The following is a 19622-nucleotide window of genomic DNA, read 5'->3' as shown; positions in this document are numbered from 1 at the left end:
ATCAATCATCAGGGCTCAGCCTAACCCTGACCCTGTGTGTGTCCTCTGGCTCAGACCCATTCCACAGTTCATCTGACATGACCTTGACTTGACCTGGCTAAATGCCCAATGTAAACTCCCCTTGGATAGACCTCTCCTCTGACAGCTCTGAATTTTATTAGAACCGTAGACCTCCACTCTGCTCAGAATGCATTCCACAGCCTTTAAGACCTTACCTCCAAGCCTAGAGAAACCGGTCCTGTGCTGTCCCACCCCCCATCCTTCAGTCCATTTAGGTACACATCCATCCATATCTCTGCTTACAATAAATACCTCCAGCAGAGAATCGCCTTTCGGTGTTACTCTCTATCTAAGGTCCCTGTCCTGTAACAGTATGACGCCTACTGTTCTCTATGATAGGGAGGGATGTGCATGTAGCAGAGGTGGAGAGAGAAAAGCTGGGACAAACGAGCCAGCATGGATTAGTCACTGCTGTCAGTTGATGACAACAACTGCAATTAAAAAGAGCACAGCCATGGTACTGCTATTTAGAGCTGCTACAGCCAATTCAATCCATTCGCTTTCAAAGCGAATAACACTGACGAATGACTGTGTTGTTAACAAGCCATCCCATGTGCTTCCAATAATAACCATCTTTGCCTGCACAAAATATGTGTTATTTGGAATGAAATTGTGTTTCAACTGCTTAATTGGATAATGAACACCTCATTTCTAAAGCTACATCCCTAAAAAACAATTAACATTTATTTTTATTTTTTTCATTTCACCTTTATTTAACCAGGTAAGCCAGTTGAGAACAAGTTCTCATTTACAACTGCGACCTGGCCAAGATAAAGCAAAGCAGTGCAATAAAAACAACAACACAGAGTTACATATGGGGTAAAAAAACATAAAGTCAAAAAAATACAACAGAAAATATATATATATACAGTGTGTGCAAATGTAGCAAGTTATGGAGGTAAGGCAATAAATAGGCTATAGTGCAAAATAATTACAATTAGAATTAACACTGGAATGCTAGATGTGCAAGAGATTATGTGCAAATAGAGATACTGGGGTGCAAAAGAGCAAAATAAATAACAATATAGGGATGAGGTAGTTGGGTGGGCTAATTTCAGATGGGCTGTGTACAGGTGCAGTGATCGGTAAGGTGCTCTGACAACTGATGCTTAAAGTTAGTGAGGGAGATAAGAGTCTCCAGCTTCAGAGATTTTTGCAATTCGTTCCAGTCATTGGCAGCAGAGAACTGGAAGGAATGGCGGCCAAAGGAGGTGTTGGCTTTGGGGATGACCAGTGAGATATACCTGCTGGAGCGCAGACTACGGGTGGGTGCTGCTATGGTGACCAATGAGCTAAGATAAGGCGGGGATTTGCCTAGCAGTGATTTATAGATGGCCTGGAGCCAGTGGGTTTGATGACGAACATGTAGTGAGGACCAGCCAACAAGAGCGTACAGGTCACAGTGGTGGGTAGTGTATGGGGCTTTGGAGACAAACGGATGGCACTGTGATAGACTTCATCCAATTTGCTGAGTAGAGTGTTGGAGGCTATTTTGTAAATGACATCGCCGAAGTCAAGGATCGGTAGGATAGTCAGTTTTACGAGGGCATGTTTGGCAGCATGAGTGAAGGAGGCTTTGTTGCGAAATAGGAAGCCGATTCTAGATTTAACTTTGGATTGGAGATTCTTAATGTGAGTCTGGAAGGAGAGTTTACAGTCTAACCAGACACCTAGGTATTTGTAGTTGTCCACATACTCTAGGTCAGACCCGTTCGAGAGTAGTGATTCTAGTCGGGTGGGCGGGTGCCAGCAGCGTTCGATTGAAGAGCATGCATTTAGTTTTACGGCTCTGTCGTAGCCGGCCGCGACCGGGAGACCCATGGGGCGGCGCACAATTGGCCCAGTGTCGTCCAGGGTAGGGGAGGGAATGGCTGGCAGGGATGTAGCTCAGTTGGTAGAGCATGGCATTTGCAACGCCAGGGTTGTGGGTTCGATTCCAGTATAACAAATAAAAATGTATGCACTCACTAACTGTAAGTCGCTCTGGATAAGAGCGTCTGCTAAATGACTAAAATGTAAATGTAAAATGTTTAAGAGCAGTTGGAGGCTACTGAAGGAGTGTTCTATGGCATTGAAGCTCGTTTGGAGGTTTGTTAACACAGTGTCCAATGAAGGGCCAGATGTATACAAAATGGTGTCGTCTGCGTAGAGGTGGATCTGAGAGTCACCAGCAGCAAGAGCGACATCATTGATATACACAGAGAAAAGAGTCGGCCCAAGAATTGAACCCTGTGGCACCCCCATAGAGACTGCCATAGGTCCAGACAACAGGCCCTCCGATTTGACACATTGAACTCTATCTGAGAAGTAGTTGGTGAACCAGGCGAGGCAGTCATTTGAGAAACCAAGGCTATTTAGTCTGCCAATAAGAATGCGGTGGTTGACAGAGTCGAAAACCTTGGCCAGGTCGATGAAGACGGCTGCACAGTACTGTCTATTATCGATCGCGGTTATAATATCGTTTAGGACCTTCAGCGTGGCTGAAGTGCACCCATGACCAGCTCGGAAACCGGATTGCATAGCGGAGAAGGTACGGTGGGATTCGAAATGGTCGGTGATCTGTTTGTTAACTTGGCTTTCAAATACTTTCGAAAGGCAGGGCAGGATGGATATAGGTCTGTAACAGTTTGGATCTAGAGTGTCACCCCCTTTGAAGAGGGGGGATGACCGCGGCAGCTTTCCAATCTCTGGGGATCTCCGACGTTACGAAAGAGAGGTTGAACAGGCTAGTAATAGGGGTTGCGACAATTTCGTGGCTAGTTTTAGAAAGAAAGGGTCCATATTGTCTAGCCCAGCTGATTTGTAGGTGTCCAGATTTTGCAGCTCTTTCAGAACATCAGCTGTCTGAATTTGTGTGAAGGAGAAGCGGGGGGGGCATGGGCAAGTTGCAGCGGAGGGTGCAGAGTTGGTGGCCAGGGTAGTGGTAGCCAGGTGGAAAGCATGGCCAGCCGTAGCAAAATGCTTGTTGAAATTCTCGATTATTGTAGATTTATCGGTGGTGATAGTGTTTCCTAGCCTCAGTGCAGTGGGCAGCTGGGAGGAAGTGCTCTTATTCTCCATGGACTTTACAGTGTCCCAAAACTTTTTGGAGTTAGTGCTACAGGATGCAAATTTCAGTTTGAAAAAGTTTGCCTTTGCTTTCCTGACTGCTTGTGTATATATACACACACACCCATAGTCATATTGTATGGGCAACATTGTCTGAATCAATATAGCAAAAGCATTAACGAACACGTCCTTTAAGTCTATAAAATATACCTATTACATTAATGACAGCCATAACTCATTTTAGTGCTGTGATGTTGGCACCATGACTCCAGCAGGCCTGCTCGGTGACTGGCAGCGGAGTATACTCACTGATGTCCCCCTCGTGGTAGATGACTGAGTGGTAAGGTACGTCCTTGTCTCTGAGGTACCTCTCCGAGGGCTCCACGTAGTACATGCCCTGGTGGGTCTGGATGAAGCCTTCAAACCTGCCGTCCACCACCGAGCCGTGAGTCAGAGTGCCCTTCTCACCTGGAGGAGAAAGACTCAGGTCAGGTGGCTGAAGAAGGGTGGTCAACTCAACTCTATTCAGTTGGGGGTAGGAAGGGAAGTCAATGCTCAACGTGTGAGAGAAACACACTCAAAACATACACACCAACGCAAGCTGACACACAAACTAACAGAACATAATGCGGACACACACAAACACGGACACACACAGGCAGCTCTAAACATTGAGCAGATGGTAGACAGTGAGCTGTTCCTGGGGGGAATAGCGTCTTGGAGCAGAGTATCAGGGTGGGGCCCACCATATCCCTGTCTGTCTGTATCATAAAGACCCATCCCTGCTCCTCTCATCTGACCTTCAAATCAGACAAATAATGACTTTAGTAATAAGAGCTTGGACTCTGGTTAGTGTCAGGGACAATAAGAGAACAGCTGGGCTTCTTACACAAAAGGCACAACTAACGCTTGAAGAATCAAGGAACCAGTGAGAAAGAAGCACTGCCTTGACAATGGTAACGGGAGTAAGACGGAATAAAACCAAATGTTTTCAGGGCATAGCAGAGTCTATTAAACATCATCCGCCTTTCAACCAGACAGAGGAAGACTGGACGGTTTTTCATTCAGTGTTTGCCAAGAGCAAGCGCCTTGAAAAACCTTTGCAGGTTGGAAGAAAAAAAACCTGTGTTATAAAAACAGCAGACTCTGGAGGGTTATAATAAAACTGCACATAGATGACTGACAACTCAATGGGAGAAGATAACTAATCAGGGAGAGAATAAGACTTGTTTTCCACAGGATGGAGGAAGCTCAACTTATTTTTATCTGCTGCTCTCTTCAGTTCAGTATTGGTTGTGAAAATGTTGGAGCTTTTGTCTCATAGTTATCCTGAGGGACCGTTGCAGTTTAGCGTAAACAGAGAAACACAGCCAACCAGCCAGCTAGCCAACCAGCCAGCTAGCCAACCAGCTTCTCTCCCAGGTTAGGTTTGTGTTTCCAGAGGAAAGAGGCCCGCTGGGGGCCGTCTGCTCTGCTCTCCTGCTGGAGATAACAAGAGCAGCAGAACACACAGCTGTCCCATGGAGCATCCAGCTCTTTCTCTCTAAATCTCTTCTCTGTGTGTTCCATGGAAAGGGCCCATAGTTTCCCCTGGTTTGTCCAGGCCCTAGCCATGTAGTTTGTCAGGAAACACTGGGACACTAACTGGTATTGGTAGTAGTTTTGATACTGAAAGTGAGAAAAACAGAAAGTGCATTCCATTAATGTTACTGCTGTACATTAGGCACATATTAGATTAGAGTAATAGCAAACCACAGTCAATAATGGAGGTGCTTGCTCAAAATAATACTGTAGGCTAGATTACCTCCATCTAAACAAAATCAGCAGGATACTAGGGAAAGGAATTTTGAGCTATGCTGAGACCATTCATTGACAGTAATAACTGTCACTTTAGATTTACATTTACATTTTAGTCATTTAGCAGACGCTCTTATCCAGAGCGACTTACAGGAGCTAGATGACTTCATGTGTCATTTCTGCTGTCCCATTTTCTTCATAATCATACATAAATAATACTTTCCCCACTTACAGCTTAGATCAGAGTGAGGACCAATGTAATCTATGTGGTCTAATGCTGGGCAGCACTTGGTAACATTAAAGAGAGCCCTATGGTTCTGATATCATTTCAGGAACGGAGTCCCCCTTCTGATCTCCAGAAGGCACAGCTTGGGCACTGCTCATTTGCCCAAAGAGGAAGCCCTTTCTCTGGGCATGAAAGGCCAGTGCAGAGGGGTTTAGACCCATCCTCTGCTCACATATGGATCAAGTCTGATCACTGTACCAAGGAGTGCTCATACCTCAGACACTGATACCCTCAGCAAAGGGAGTACCCATAATTCCAAGTTTAAGTCAGGAGAATACGGCCGGTCCCAAGGGCAACTGACAAGACTTTCATGTGAGAGAAAGAGGAGTGAAAAGAACATGCTACACTAATGAGAGCTGGGTTAATGTGGCCATATAGACAGTGGAAATGGAATATTCTTTACCCCTGTACCTTACCATCAGAAACCCTACTGCAGTCCAGATACAAGCAGCTTCACTCCAATTATGAGAATTCCAGTAGACAGGGACCACAGTAACCACCTCATTTAGTTCATGAAATTGCCTGGTCCCCATAGCGCTAAGTGGGCTAATGTAAAGTAAGGAGAGTAGAGTCTGCTGGTCTTTATGAGAGGCAAATGACAAAATGAATGTATAGGCACATCTGATCACACATAATGGAGTGGTCTGGTCTCTGTCTCTCTACTAGATTACAGTACTTCACTAGCAGATGGGTCCTACTCCCATCCCCATAACAGTACAGACAGCTATTAGCTATCAATCAAATGTATTTATAAAGCCCTTTTTACATCAGCAGATGTCACAAAGTGCTTTACAGAAACCCAGCCTAAAACCCCAAACAGCAAGCAATGCAGAGGTACAGGTGGAGGAGGAAGGGACTCAAGGGAGAATGGGACTGGGGATATTACCGCTTTACCACCAGTTCACGGTTGGCGGCAGGTAGCTTAGTGGTTAAGAGCGTTGTGCCAGTAACCGAAAGGTCGCAGGTTCTAATCCCCGAGCCCACTAGGTGAAAAATCTGTCGATGTGCCCTTGAGCAAGGCACTTAACCCTAATTGCTCCTGTAAGTCGCTCTGGATAAGAGCGTCTGCTAAATGACTAATTATTTATTACGGTTCTTCTAATATCAGGCAGAGGCTAACTGATGAGCAACTGCACTTAACACAACACACACTGCCGGAGATGTACAGTGCCTTCAGAAAGTATTCACACCCCTTGACCTTTTCCACATTTTGTTGTGTTACAGACTGAATTTAAAATGGATTAAATTGAGATTTTGGGTCACTGTTTGTTAATTAATAAAAAATGAAAAGCTCAAATGTCAATGTATTCAACCACTTTGTTATGGCAAGCCTAAATAAGTTAAAAAGAGTAAACATTTGCTTAACAAGTCACATAATAAGTTGCATGAACCCACTGTGTGCAATAATAGTGTTTAACAAGATTTTTGAATGACTACCTGATCTCTGTACCCCACACATACAATTATCTGTAAGGTCCCTCAGTCGAGCAGTGAATTTCAAACACAGATTCAACCACAAAGACCAGGGAGGTTTTCCAATGCCTCGCAAAGAAGGGCACCTATTGGTAGATGGGGAAAATTAAAAAAGCAGACATTGAATATCTCTTTGAGCATGGTGAAGTTATTAATTACACTTTGGATGGTGTATCAATACACCCAGTCACTACAAAGATACAGGCGTCCTTCCTAACTCAGTTGCCGGAGAGGATGGAAACCGATCAGGGATTTCACCATGAGACCAATGGTGACTTTAAAACAGAGTTTAATGGCTGTGATAGGCGAAAACTGAGGCTGGATCAACAACATTGTAGTTACTCCACAATACTAACCTAAATGAGAGTGAAAAGGAGGAAGCCTGTACAGAATACAAATATTCCAAAACATGCATTCTGTTTGCAATAAAGCACTAAAGTAAAACTGCAAACAATGTGGCAAAGAAATTACCTTCATGTCCTGAATACAGTGTTATGTTTGGGGCAAATCCAACACAACTCATCACTGAGTACCACTCTTCATATTTTCAAGCATGGTAGTGGCTGCATCATGTTATTGGTATGCTTGTCATCGACAAGGAATAGGGAGTTATTAAGGATAAAAAGAAATGGGATAGAGCTAAGCACAGGCAAAATCCTAGAACAAAACCTGGTTCAGTCAGCGTCCCAATAGACACTGGGAGACAAATTCACACAAGGCCAATATACACTGGAGTTTCTTACCAAGACTACTTTGAATGTTCCTGAGTGGCCTAGTTACACATTTGACTTGAGAATCTATGGCAAGATTTGAAAATGGCTGTCTAGCAATGATCGACAACCAATTTGACAGAGCTTGAAGAAAAAAGAATGATGTGCAAATATTGTACAATCCAGGTGTGCAAAGCTCTTAGAGACTTACCCAGAAAGACCCCCAGCTGTAAGCGCTACCAAAGGTGATTCTAACATGTATTGACTCAGGGATGTGAATACTTAAATTTAAAATGTTTCTGTATCTCATTTAATACATTTGGAATAAGTCAAAGGATATGAACACTTTCGGAAGGCACTGTATTATACAGCAAAGGGTTGAGGAGAGAAAGATGTTGCCACTTACTGCAATCCAACTCTGAGTGCAATCTTTATCCCTAATTGCAGTATTCTAGAGTATTACCTTTATGTAACACTTTGTTATTTTAGCAATTATGCCTTTGGCAAGCTGCCTTGCTTGCTGAAGCGTGATTGCATGACGATTACCCGACTACCATTTCTCTGAAGATTAGCAACTGCCAACAAACTCCTCAAGCTCGGAGAACGTGAAAAAAAATCTATTACGTTTTTGAGGACAATATTACGTGTTCCTTGTAGCGTTTCATCTCTCGTATGGAAACTGTCCACTTACAAAAAGAATTGGGGAAAAAAGCAAGGTTTTAGATTTGATTTTGTAAAGCCTAAGGTTCTCTGTCATACATCAAGGCCTCGGTAGACATGAACATCATCTTCTGCATATTCTAATTATTCCCTCAGTAAGCCAGAGTGAATATGGCAATGAAATGTATCAGTAACCACGTTTCCATCCACAGTTTTTATGAGTATAAAAAAAAAATCACGACAGCTGTGATGGAAACCGGAAGTTTCGATACAAGTTTATAAATGCCTCTAGATCATTTGTTTGTTTGACATGGTAGGATCTTTGTGTCTGTAAAATTAATTATGCGAGAAATGGCGGTTTATTAGGCTACAGATGAAATAAGTTATGATGAGCTTCACAGGGTGGTGAAAATGCACGGTGAAGAGTTTGATGCTCCTTTCCAATAAACATCGAGGGTCTTATTCTGGTGACATGATGATCGATGCTTGACTGCCATTTGACAAATAAAAAAATTCTCGCTCTTATCCATAATAATCTCATCATGTAGCCTAGCCTACCTGCACAGCCTACCCGCATTGTAGTCTATCTGCGAGCTGTTGGCTAGAGCACATGTGCCAAGACCAGAGTAGGCACATTTATTATTTAACGCACCGCTTTTTGTGACAAAACAATCGCTAGAGTCGAAAATGCAATGGAAACACATTGAATTTAACATTTTTATTCGGTACATGAAAATGTAAGCGGAAAAGTAAATTTTGTGTGCACTAAATAAAAAATCCACCTTTGAATGTCCACCTTTATTACTGACAAGAAAAGGCTTGGTCTGGACAAACCTTTTCATTCCATTACAAATCCCTCTACATTACAGATCTGAGAAATAGGCTACAACATCGTCGTCCTTGGAACGACACAGTGCTGCTTCTCTAAAAGGAAACAGATCTCAAGATTTCCATTTGATAGAGATGAGAAGTGCTCCAGTGGAGTCTGATTTGAATTACAGTCTGTTCAGCAGAGGAGAAGATAGATGACAGCATCTGTGAATGATGAGGTGGGAGTGGAGCTGAGCCCGCTGAGATCTGAGAGCTTCACACAAACACACCACGTCACATGACCGGACGGACACACCTTGGCCTTGTTTTCCCTCGTGTTATATGTGAGCTCTGCTGCAGGCATGGGGCGGGGGAGGGGGAGGATCCTGAGGATGTGAGGCTGGAACGAGACCAACACATTCTCCACACGTATACGCACACACAGAGACAGACAGACAGACAGACAGACAAAGAGAGGAGTGGAGAATGATATCCATTAACAACGTTCAAAACCACAGCTTCATGGTGGCTGGGCTTTTACATCGAACTCCAGCCAGCCAACGCTAACAATCCCACAACAACACACTGGCGCACACCCACACACAACAGATGAACGCAAAAGCAAATAAACAAATTGGATGCGGAAAGCGTTTCCCTGGTAACTATCGTAATTGTGCCTGTGTGCACAAGGACTTTGTCGTTCCAGAAATAATTGCTGGACTTACCGAAGATTTCTCCAGTGTAAATGTGGGAGGTGTCGTAGGGAGCCTCCTCTCCTGACACCTCTACTGTGAGGTCTGGAGAGAACAGGCTGGTGTCCCTCTTCATCCGCAGATTGAAATGCCTGCAAGGGAGGAACATGAAAAGACATTACTACACTACCCAGACCCCATTTAGTACCTCCAACATTCCTGCTCATGGTTCAGTAAACATCTATGCAGCCAAAATGACAGGAGAAAGATTAGGGCAAGTACAACGCCAAACCAGTGTCTCCCAACACAGACAGACTACTAGGCTGTAAGACCCTTTTCATTTCACAGCAAAGGAAAATAAAGGGAAAATAAATACAGACACATAGGGCCTTCAACTTCTCTTAGGGGAGACAATAGAAAGTGGTTGTTATTTGAGAAACATCTTAATGGATGTGCAAATTCTTTAGATAGTTCAGCAGCACACGTCTATTGTTCAGGAAGAATATTTCCTATAAAGTCCTGATGACTCAGAGGCCTGGGCTGGGACCTCCAAAGAATCACACCAGTCTCTTATCAGAACACAGGTCAAGTAAATCATTACTCCATATCACTCATATCAATACTTCCGGCTTCATGCGCCATCGGGAGTTTTCCATAGGAATACATGGATGCCGTTAGCGCTATCACTATCTACTGGTTTTAATTTCTAAGGGTCGTAGGCTCCGACAAAGTTCTCGCAGTGCCAGAAATTGACCTTTATCGTATAGTGGCTGGTGTTACGGCCAGCCACATGATATGCACACAATAATACAACTATTGTGAATAGTCAGATGAATATAACATAGTTTGATTCAAACGTTTACATGCTTTGCAAGAAGAAGATTTCCCTTGATGGGATTTTGATAAATGTACAAAATCCCCAATCAAAATAAACATTCTCCCACAGCGACCATGTTATTTTTGGGACATATAAATATGCATACTTTAAAATTGTCCGAACTCACTTCACTCACACATAAGCATAGAGTGAGGATTGCGCTGCTGGTGCTGGCACGTACGCAGATGAAACACACTGCTGCAGGCTGACGTGGCCTCGCAAGCCAATCGCAGAATGTGACGACAGAACTGAAGAAAATCATACAATCTGGCCAGGTTGATAGCAAGATTTTAATTTGGTAACATCGCACATACAGTGTGGGAAGGCCTTAAGAGATAGACATTATTGCTCAGTTTCATCAACCATTTTTCAGGATGAGTCATGAATCATAATATTAATATCCTGGCTCTTAATCCATGTGAATAGGATATGAAATGGAACAGACTCATAGGTTACATCTGTGTGAGTCCATGAGGATGAGCCTATTGACTGTCAACAAACCAATGACGTGAATGCATAATAGATTGTATTTCCCAATAATGGCATGATGGAGAACAACATTAGGGAAAATCTCACATATTAGACAACATGCATCTTTAGTGAATAAAAGTGACCCATTGTGACTGCAACAATTGGACAGTTAAAATGTATCTTGTCATATTTCTCTCTTGGATTTGTAAACACTGAGAACAAGACAAACAAAACCACTGGCCATTTCCCCTCTGTTCCTTCTTAGTTTAGGATGAAGTGAGGGCCATCTAAGATTAATCACAGCTACAGCACTTCACAACAACGGCCCTCCTAATTTGCTTTGTTGATAACAGAGGGAGGCCCAGGCCCTCTCACTGGGTAACAAATGGCAGCTGTAATTGACGTGGGCATCCCTGCCCAGAGCAGCTCTCCGATTAAGGCTCCCCTCAGGGCTGCTGGGGTGTTAGTGGACACATGGTTGGTTACACAACTAACCCAGAGTCAGGAGACAACGTGAGTCACAGACACACAAGCCCCATTTGAATGGCCCATCCTGGGAAGTCTTCAGACAAACACACAAAGAAAACAGAGACAGATGGAGAGTGGGAGAGCGGAGGGGCCAGGTGTGGGGTGGACACCTTAAGCTATCTAATTAAGCATGGCCCAGCAGTCGGCTCACCCTGCACCCAGTTTCCCATTGTGTAATTGGATCTTTACTAGTGCTCCGGTTAGCAGGCGGGCATGTGGGTGCACTCAACGCCGGCAACAATAGGAGAGAAAGGGAACCTGAAATAGCCCATCTTGTGACTACTGACTAGGCCTGTCAAAGAAAATGTATAGACTAATCTGTGTTCATTTGTGTTGTTGACAGTCACACAGTATTGCCAACAATCAAGGTCAGGAATGTTTGTTTTTGTCATACAAACACACTCTTGACTCATACCACTCATAACCACTTCCCCTAAACCACACCCTAAGACAGTCTTAGTTACTGCTTAGTAGGGCTGTCCCTGACAAAATAAAAATCTTTGTCGACCGAAAGTCGTCTATTCTTTCGACCAATTGATTGGTCTAAATGTTAAAACGTGTATTTTTCCATATATAGACATCCTATGTATTTTAATCAAATCAACTATATGCACTGAGCTTGTCTGATGCTTTAAGTTCAATGTTTGATGAAATAATTAAGACACACAAATGACTAGAGGGAGTCCGACCACAATTGATTTGACTGTGCAGGGCCGGGCTCAGACTTGCTGCGCTGTGTAAAAAAAAAAAAAAAAGACAGCGAGTGACTGTGTGACTAGCACCAATTGTCTCTCTCCTCCCTGCTGCAGCGACCACCACAGAAATCAACAATGTTTATCGCGCTGTCCGTGTTGCAGAAACTGCAACGTAATTACAGCTATTTCTGACTAAAAAGTTGTGCTACCGAAATCTCTCATTTGTTTAGGAAAAACATTCCCTTAACCCTTCCTCTCTTTATATGACACATGTATGCATCGTATGCACGTGACCAATAGGGCCTGACCTATTGCATATCATAAACGCATCAATAAATTGGTTATAACAAACTCTGAACACCGTAACACGTGACAGAAAAATGGACGCAGAGGACATGATAAATAAACACGAAATGGGGGAATGTTTACTGGTTGCTCAGGAGGTAAAGGGGAAGTCAGATGTGTGGAATAAATTTGACTAGTTGTGGAAAATACTGGAAATCAAGAAAAAGAAGGTAAAGAGCATGTGTGCCAAACAGGTGCTGTTAGCTTACTATATTCGTTTTCTGACCGTTTGGAACAATGTAAACACTAAATAAATGATAAGCGTACCAGAGAGTATGTTGTAACGTTATTAAAAAAATGTGTAAAGCCTTTATTACAGCAAAGACTAAAAACAGTAGCATGCATTCGTGAATCCAATTGCTGAAATGGAATGGTTTATTTATGGTTTACGCTAATTATTCAAGGGTTGCTTTGATCTTTTATTTTAAAACTAAAAATCTTGATTGCATTTCAAATCATGAATGACTCATATGCTGTGTGATGACATTAACTAATAAATGATTGATTGATACAGTAGCCTATATAAGTATTGAAATATAGGCCTAAGTAAGTTGCGGTATTAAGACTAAACAGGGTGCGCTCTTAGGCCTACAGCTCGATGTTGGTTATACAAGTCTGCTATACTAATAATGATAATGACATTACTTATTATTGTTATTATTATTATTATTATAACAATAATAATAATAGTATTAACAATAAGAAGGAGATCAAGAAAAATGAGGGTTATTTTTATATATATAATTGTTCTGACAATTTGGAACAGGCTGTAAACACTCAATTAATTATAAGTAATACCGGCTCCCAAGTGGCACAGCGGTCTAAGGCACTGCATCGCAGTGCTGAGGCGCCACTACAGCCTCAGGTTTGATCCCAGGCTGTGTCACAGCCGGCCGTGACTGGGAGACTCATGGGGCGGCGCACAATTGGCACAGCGTCGTCCGGGTTAGGGGACGGTATGGCCGGCCGGGAATTCCTTGTATCATCGTGCTCTAGCGACTCCTTGTGGCGGGGCTTGCGACTGCAAGCTGACTTCGGTCGTCTGTTGGACAGTGTTTTCTACGACACAATGGTGCGGCTGGTTTCCGGGTTAAGCGAGCAGTGTGTCAAGAAGCAGTGCGGCTTGGCAGGGTCGTGTTTCGGAGGATGCTTGACTCTCGACCTCCGCCTTTCCCGAGTCCGTAGGGGAGTTGCAGCGACGAGACAAGATCTTAACTACCAATTGAATATCAAGAAATTGGGGAGAAAAAATTTAAGCCTTTATTATAGCATAACACAGATTAAAAACAGCCGAATTTGTGAAATTGTTTATCCGACGTGGTTGGTGCTCACGGAATCAGTAGGCTATTAAACAGGCAACAGAAGCAGGATCTGTCTTATTTCTGGAGATACAGTGCATTCGGAAAGTATTCAGACCCCTTTACTTTTTCCACATTTTGCCTTATTCTAAAATTGATTAAATTGCTTTTTCCCCCTCATCAATCTACACACAATACCCCATAATGACAAAGCAAAAACAGGTTCTTAGACATTTTTGCACAACAATTTTTTTGTTGTTGAAATATCACATTTACATAAGTATTCAGACCCTTTACTCAGTACTTTGTTGAAGCACCTTTGGCAGCGATTACGGCCTCGAGTCTTCTTGGGTTTGACGCTACAAGCTTGGAGCACCTGTATTTGGGGAGCTTCTCCCATTCTTCTTTGCAGATCCTCTCAAGCTCTGTCAGGTTGGATGGGGTGCGTCGCTGCACAGCTATTTTCAGGTCTCTCCAGAGATGTTCGATCGGGTTCAAGTGCGGGCTCTGGCTGGGCCACTCAAGGACATTCAGAGACTTGTCCCGAAGCCACTCCTGCGTTGTCTTGGCTGTGTGCTTAGGGTCATTGTCCTGTTGGAAGGTGAACCTTCACCCCAGTCTGAGGTCCTGAGCGCTCTGGAGCAGGTTCTCAACAAGGATCTCTCTGTACTTTGCTCCGTTCATCTTTGCCTCGATCCTGACTAGTCTCGCAGTCCCTGCCGCTGAAAAACATCCCCACAGCATGATGTTGCCACCACCACGCTTCACAGTAGGGATGGTGCCAGGATTCCTCCAGACGTGACGCTTGGCATTCAGGCCGAAGAGTTCAATCTTGGTTTCATTAGACCATAATCTTGTTTCTCATGGTCTGAGAGTCTTTAGGTGCCTTTTGGTAAACTCCAAGCGGGCTGTCAAGTGCCTTTTACTGTGGAGTGGCTTCTGTCTGGCCACTCTACCATAAAGGCCTGATTAGTGGAGTGCTGCAGTGATGGTTGTCCTTCTGGAATATTCTCCCATCTCCACAGAGGTACTCTGGAGCTCTATCAGAGTGACCATCGGGTTCTTGGTCACCTCCCTGACAAAGGCCCTTGTTCCCCGATTGCTCAGTTTCGATGGGAGGCCAGCTCTAGGAAGAGTCTTGGTGATTACATACTTATTCCATTTAAGAATGATGCAGGCCACTGTGTTCTTGGGGACCTTCAATGCTGCAGAAATATTTTAGTACCCTTCCCCAGATCTGTGCTTCGACACAATCATTTCTCGGGGCTCTACGTACAATTCCTTCGACCTCATGGCTTGGTTTTTGCTCTGACATGCATTGTCAACTGTGGGACCTTATATAGACAGGTGTGTGCCTTTCCAAATCATGTCCAATCAATTGAATTTACCACAGGTGGACTCCAATCAAGTTGTAGAAACATCTCAAGGATGATCAATGGAAACAGGATGCACCGGATCTCAATTTCGAGTCTCATAGCAAAGGTTCTGAATACTAAAAGGTATGTTTTTAATTTGTATAAATTTGCCAAAAACTCTAAAAACCTGTTTTCTCTTTGTCATTATGGGGTATTGTGTGTAGATTGATGAGGATTTTTTTCTTCTTTCTATAATCCATTTTAGAATAAGACTGTAATGTAACAAAATGTGGAAAAAGTCAAGGGGTCTGAACACTTCCCGAAGGCACTGTATATATGGATGATTTATAAAGCCAGGCATATTTAACAGTTAGGCTATTGATTATAGACCTAATTAAGCTGAGGTTTCCTCTCTCCTTACTTTTCTTAGACAATTAAGGCAAGGGCAGTTTTCTCGTCTCCTAACTCCGCTGCTGCCTCTGCTACATTGTTCTCAACACCAATATACTGGTTAACTTTGCTATTATGCACATAGCAACATGGTCTAGGAAAAGGCGCCAATTCAACAGCGTACTGATGTTTCAGAACGGTGGACAGCAACCGCTATCAAACGCGGGAGAAAGTGCATTTGTTATAAAATGATATAATTTGTATTAGTTTTGCACCATTGTACTTAACCATATACAATTTCAGTAGCACGTCTTAGAGTGAAGGACTGTGCCATGCCCACGGCCTCCACAATGGATTAGTCCACTCAGACAGGAGCGAATCAGACAGGAGCGAATCAGACAGGAGCGAATCAGACAGGAGCGAATCAGACAGGGAAATAAACGTTTTTTGCTACTGCTCGACTAAAGAAATCTTGGTCGATCAACAGCTTATCGACCAAACAATGGGGTCAGTCTTACTGCTTAGTGCTAGAAGATGCAGCCTGTCTGATGATAGTGGTACTTGAGAACACCATAACAACAGAATGTATGGGGGAGAGAGTTAACAAATGTATGTCCATAAAGTGCTGTCAGAGAAGGAGCTGCCTGAGTTTGCTTTAATTTACTTTCTGTCTAGCACTTAGAACACTACTTGACTAGACCAATATCTACCATCAACACAGAGAGTTCAGCCTAATTGACGTTGTGCCAAAAACTGTCTCTCAAACACACACACACAGAGTCCAAAATGATACGGCAGTGTTAAGACAGGTGAAGCGGTTGGCCCTCTCTGTTTGAGACCCTTCAGAGAGCAAAGCATTATGCTAATGTCTGTTAGTGAGTGATTCAGCCAACCATTAGACAGACAGACCCCACTGGGAGAACACACTCAATTACCACACAACACTTAACCTTGGCACACCAACCGGAGACACACTCCACAGTGCAATCAAAGAAGCAGTGGCACAGGGACAGGTGCATTTAATTCCCGTCAGGAAGATTTCACTTTACAGGCCTTCCTTATTATAACCTGTCTCTAATCAATTCTCAGAGAATCCACTGGGGGATTTGACTGCAGAACGCAGACTATGTGTGAAACTTCTGCAACATGTACCACTGTAGGTACAATGTACTATATTCTATTGGATGCCTTTCTTCAGCACTGTGCACAACTGGTAGAACATGCCCTACAGTACAGCCAGGTATTGGTCTCCAGATTCCCTATTCTGCACACACCCAACGAGACAGCAGACGGACGGCCACCAGAGCATGGCTGCACAAAATTAGACAGATTTTTGGACTTTCGTTTTCTAAAATGTGGAGCAGTATTTTTAGAGTGGTAATGACGGCAAAGAGCACAGCTGTGTGTGTAGTGAGCCTTTACTGCCAGCCTCAGCAACCAGACAGAGCACACAGGCATACTGAATACTGGGAGAGAAGGGGTGGGGCCCGCAGAGTGGTGGGGGGGCAGGAGGGGGTGAGAGATGAGTCAACCTTCTACTTCCAGGAAAGATTTAACATACTCCCATGGGTCAGGGCTGTTCCCCTCTCAAAACCGTGCATGGGCCATGGATCTGCATCTATAGCCACAGCATGCTGCAGCAGGTCTGTGCATGAACTGGCAATGACTGTTACATCATCTAAACTAGAGGCCAGGGATAACAATTAGGCTATAGCTACACTGCAGCATTCTGCCTGGGAAAAGACAGACTATCAGTGTTACATAATGGAGCAGGGAAATGGATCTGTTTCTATTTGACAGGCAGGCAGGGGAGATACTAATAGAGATGTGATGAAGTGCAGTGACTGAATTACCCCATTTCTATATTTAAGTTGTTTGATTTCCCGAGGCCTACATTATCAACACAGCAATAAACCCCCATCAGAGCAGTCTGGCTCTCAAACTCAGCAGCATCCCCATTGGGTCAGTCAGTCAGTCAGTCAGTCAGTGCCACTGCTCAGTAGAACCACAGGGTATAGACTACCTTCCCTCCCTCCATCATCACACATTGTACAGCAGGCTCCCAGTCAGTTACTGGAACCCAAAACAATCTACTTATGATGCACTCAGGACATTCATTTAGGTTGATAATAATCCCACTAAATGAATGCATCCTCATCCACATGCCTTCTGTCTCTATGAAATAGCAGAAATTCTTATACAATGTAATTACACCCGTAGAGAAACTACACTGCTCAAAAAAATAAAGGGAACACTTAAACAACACAATGTAACTCCAAGTCAATCACACTTCTGTGAAATCAAACTGTCCACTTAGGAAGCGACACTGATTGACAAATTTCACATGCTGTTGTGCAAATGGAATAGACAACAGGTGGAAATTATAAGCAATTAGCAAGACACCCCCAATAAAGGACTGGTTTTGCAGGTGGTGACCACAGACCACTTCTCAGTTCCTATGCTTCCTGGCTGATGTTTTGGTCACTTTTGAATGCTGGCGGTGCTTTCACTCTAGTGGTAGCATGAGACAGAGTCTACAACCCACACAAGTGGCTCAGGTAGTGCAGCTCATCCAGGATGGCACATCAATGCGAGCTGTGGCAAGAAGGTTTGCTGTGTCTGTCAGAGTAGTGTCCAGAGCATGGAGGCGCTACCAGGACACAGGCCAGTACATCAGGAGACGTGGAGGAGGCCGTAGGAGGGCAACAACCCAGCAGCAGGACCGCTACCTCCGCCTTTGTGCAAGGAGGAGCACTGCCAGAGCCCTGCAAAATGACCTCCAGCAGGCCATAAATGTGCATGAGTCTGCTCAAAAACAGACTCCATGAGGGTGGTATGAGAGCCCGACGTCCACAGGTGGGGGTTGTGCTTACAGCCCAACACCGTGCAGAACGTTTGGCATTTGCCAGAGAACACGAAGATTGGCAAATTCGCCACTGGCGCCCTGTGCTCTTCACAGATGAAAGCAGGTTCACACTGAGCACATGTGACAGACGTGACAGAGTCTGGAGACGCCGTGGAGAACGTTCTGCTGCCTGCAACATCCTCCAGCATGACCCGGTTTGGTGGTGGACTGGCCCGCCCGTTCCCCAGACCTGAATCCAATTGAGCACATCTGGGACATCATGTCTCGCTCCATCCACCAACGCCACGTTGCACCACAGACTGTCCGGCGGATGCTTTAGTCCAGGTCTGGGAGGAGATTCCTCAGGAGACCATCCGCCACCTCATCAGGAGCATGCCCAGGCGTTGTAGGGAGGTCATACAGGCACGTGGAGGCCACACACACTACTGAGCCTCATTTTGACTTGTTTTAAGGACATTACATCAAAGTTGGATCAGCCTGTAGTGTGGTTTTCCACTTTAATTTTGAGGGTGACTCCAAATCCAGACCTCCATGGGTTGATAAATTTGATTTCCATTGATCATTTTTGTGTGATTTTGTTGTCAGCACATTCAACTATGTAAAGAAAAAAGTATTTAATAAGATTATTTCATTCATTCAGATCTAGGATGTGTTATTTTAGTGTTCCCTTAATTTTTTTGAGCAGTGTATTTCCAGCAACATGACTTCATAGTCATATGACTGGAGTTAATGCAGCAAATCTCTGCACTAGGAGGAGGAGTAGGGGGAGCCGTGGTGATGGTGAGAGGGAAGGAAGTGTGTGTGAGGGAATGAAAGAAGGAGAGAGCAAGATGATCCCAGTAATGTCCCTATAATGTCAGGTGAAGTGAATCACCACACTGGAGGAACGCTATCAGGGACTGAACAGATCCACATATTACACAACTCCTTCTCACCGGAGCAGTATCGCTGGCTGGCTGGCACCTGGCTGGCTGGCATGCGTGACAGGCAGGCGAGGGGATGGTCTACAATGAGGCAGCCAGGGACAGGTGGTCACTCTGCCTCTACTGACACCCAGCAGGTCACACTGCGTGTCACTTTCCAGCACAGCAGCTTGTGGTGAGAGAGTGTGTTGTAAGCAAGTGTTTGTGTTAATATCTCTCCTGGCTCAACTTTTCTGCTGGCAGGATAAACTCTGGTTAAATTCTGCTCTGATCCTCCCAGCTGTTGCTACGGAAGAGCAGCTCTAATGGATCCTGTTGCCGTGGAAAATCATTGTCCC

The 19622-nt window shown here is 44.2% G+C and overlaps 1 protein-coding gene across 1 annotated transcript in view; it reads right to left on the bottom strand.

Annotated features, from left to right (window-relative positions):
- LOC123485820 (disintegrin and metalloproteinase domain-containing protein 10-like) overlaps positions 1-19622 on the bottom strand; it is an 80929-nt gene that overhangs the window by 22935 nt on the left and 38372 nt on the right. The window contains exons 3-4 of the mRNA XM_045216953.1: positions 9570-9688; positions 3418-3576 (exon numbers count right to left, since the gene is read on the bottom strand). Of these exons, the coding sequence (XP_045072888.1) occupies positions 3418-3576; positions 9570-9688 (278 nt within the window). The remainder of the gene's footprint in view (positions 1-3417; positions 3577-9569; positions 9689-19622) is intronic.

Source organism: Coregonus clupeaformis, unplaced genomic scaffold, assembly GCF_020615455.1.
Source record: "Coregonus clupeaformis isolate EN_2021a unplaced genomic scaffold, ASM2061545v1 scaf0871, whole genome shotgun sequence".
NCBI lineage: Eukaryota > Metazoa > Chordata > Actinopteri > Salmoniformes > Salmonidae > Coregonus > Coregonus clupeaformis.
Note: the sequence above shows the minus strand (reverse complement) of the source record. Positions and strands in the feature narration are given on the sequence as shown.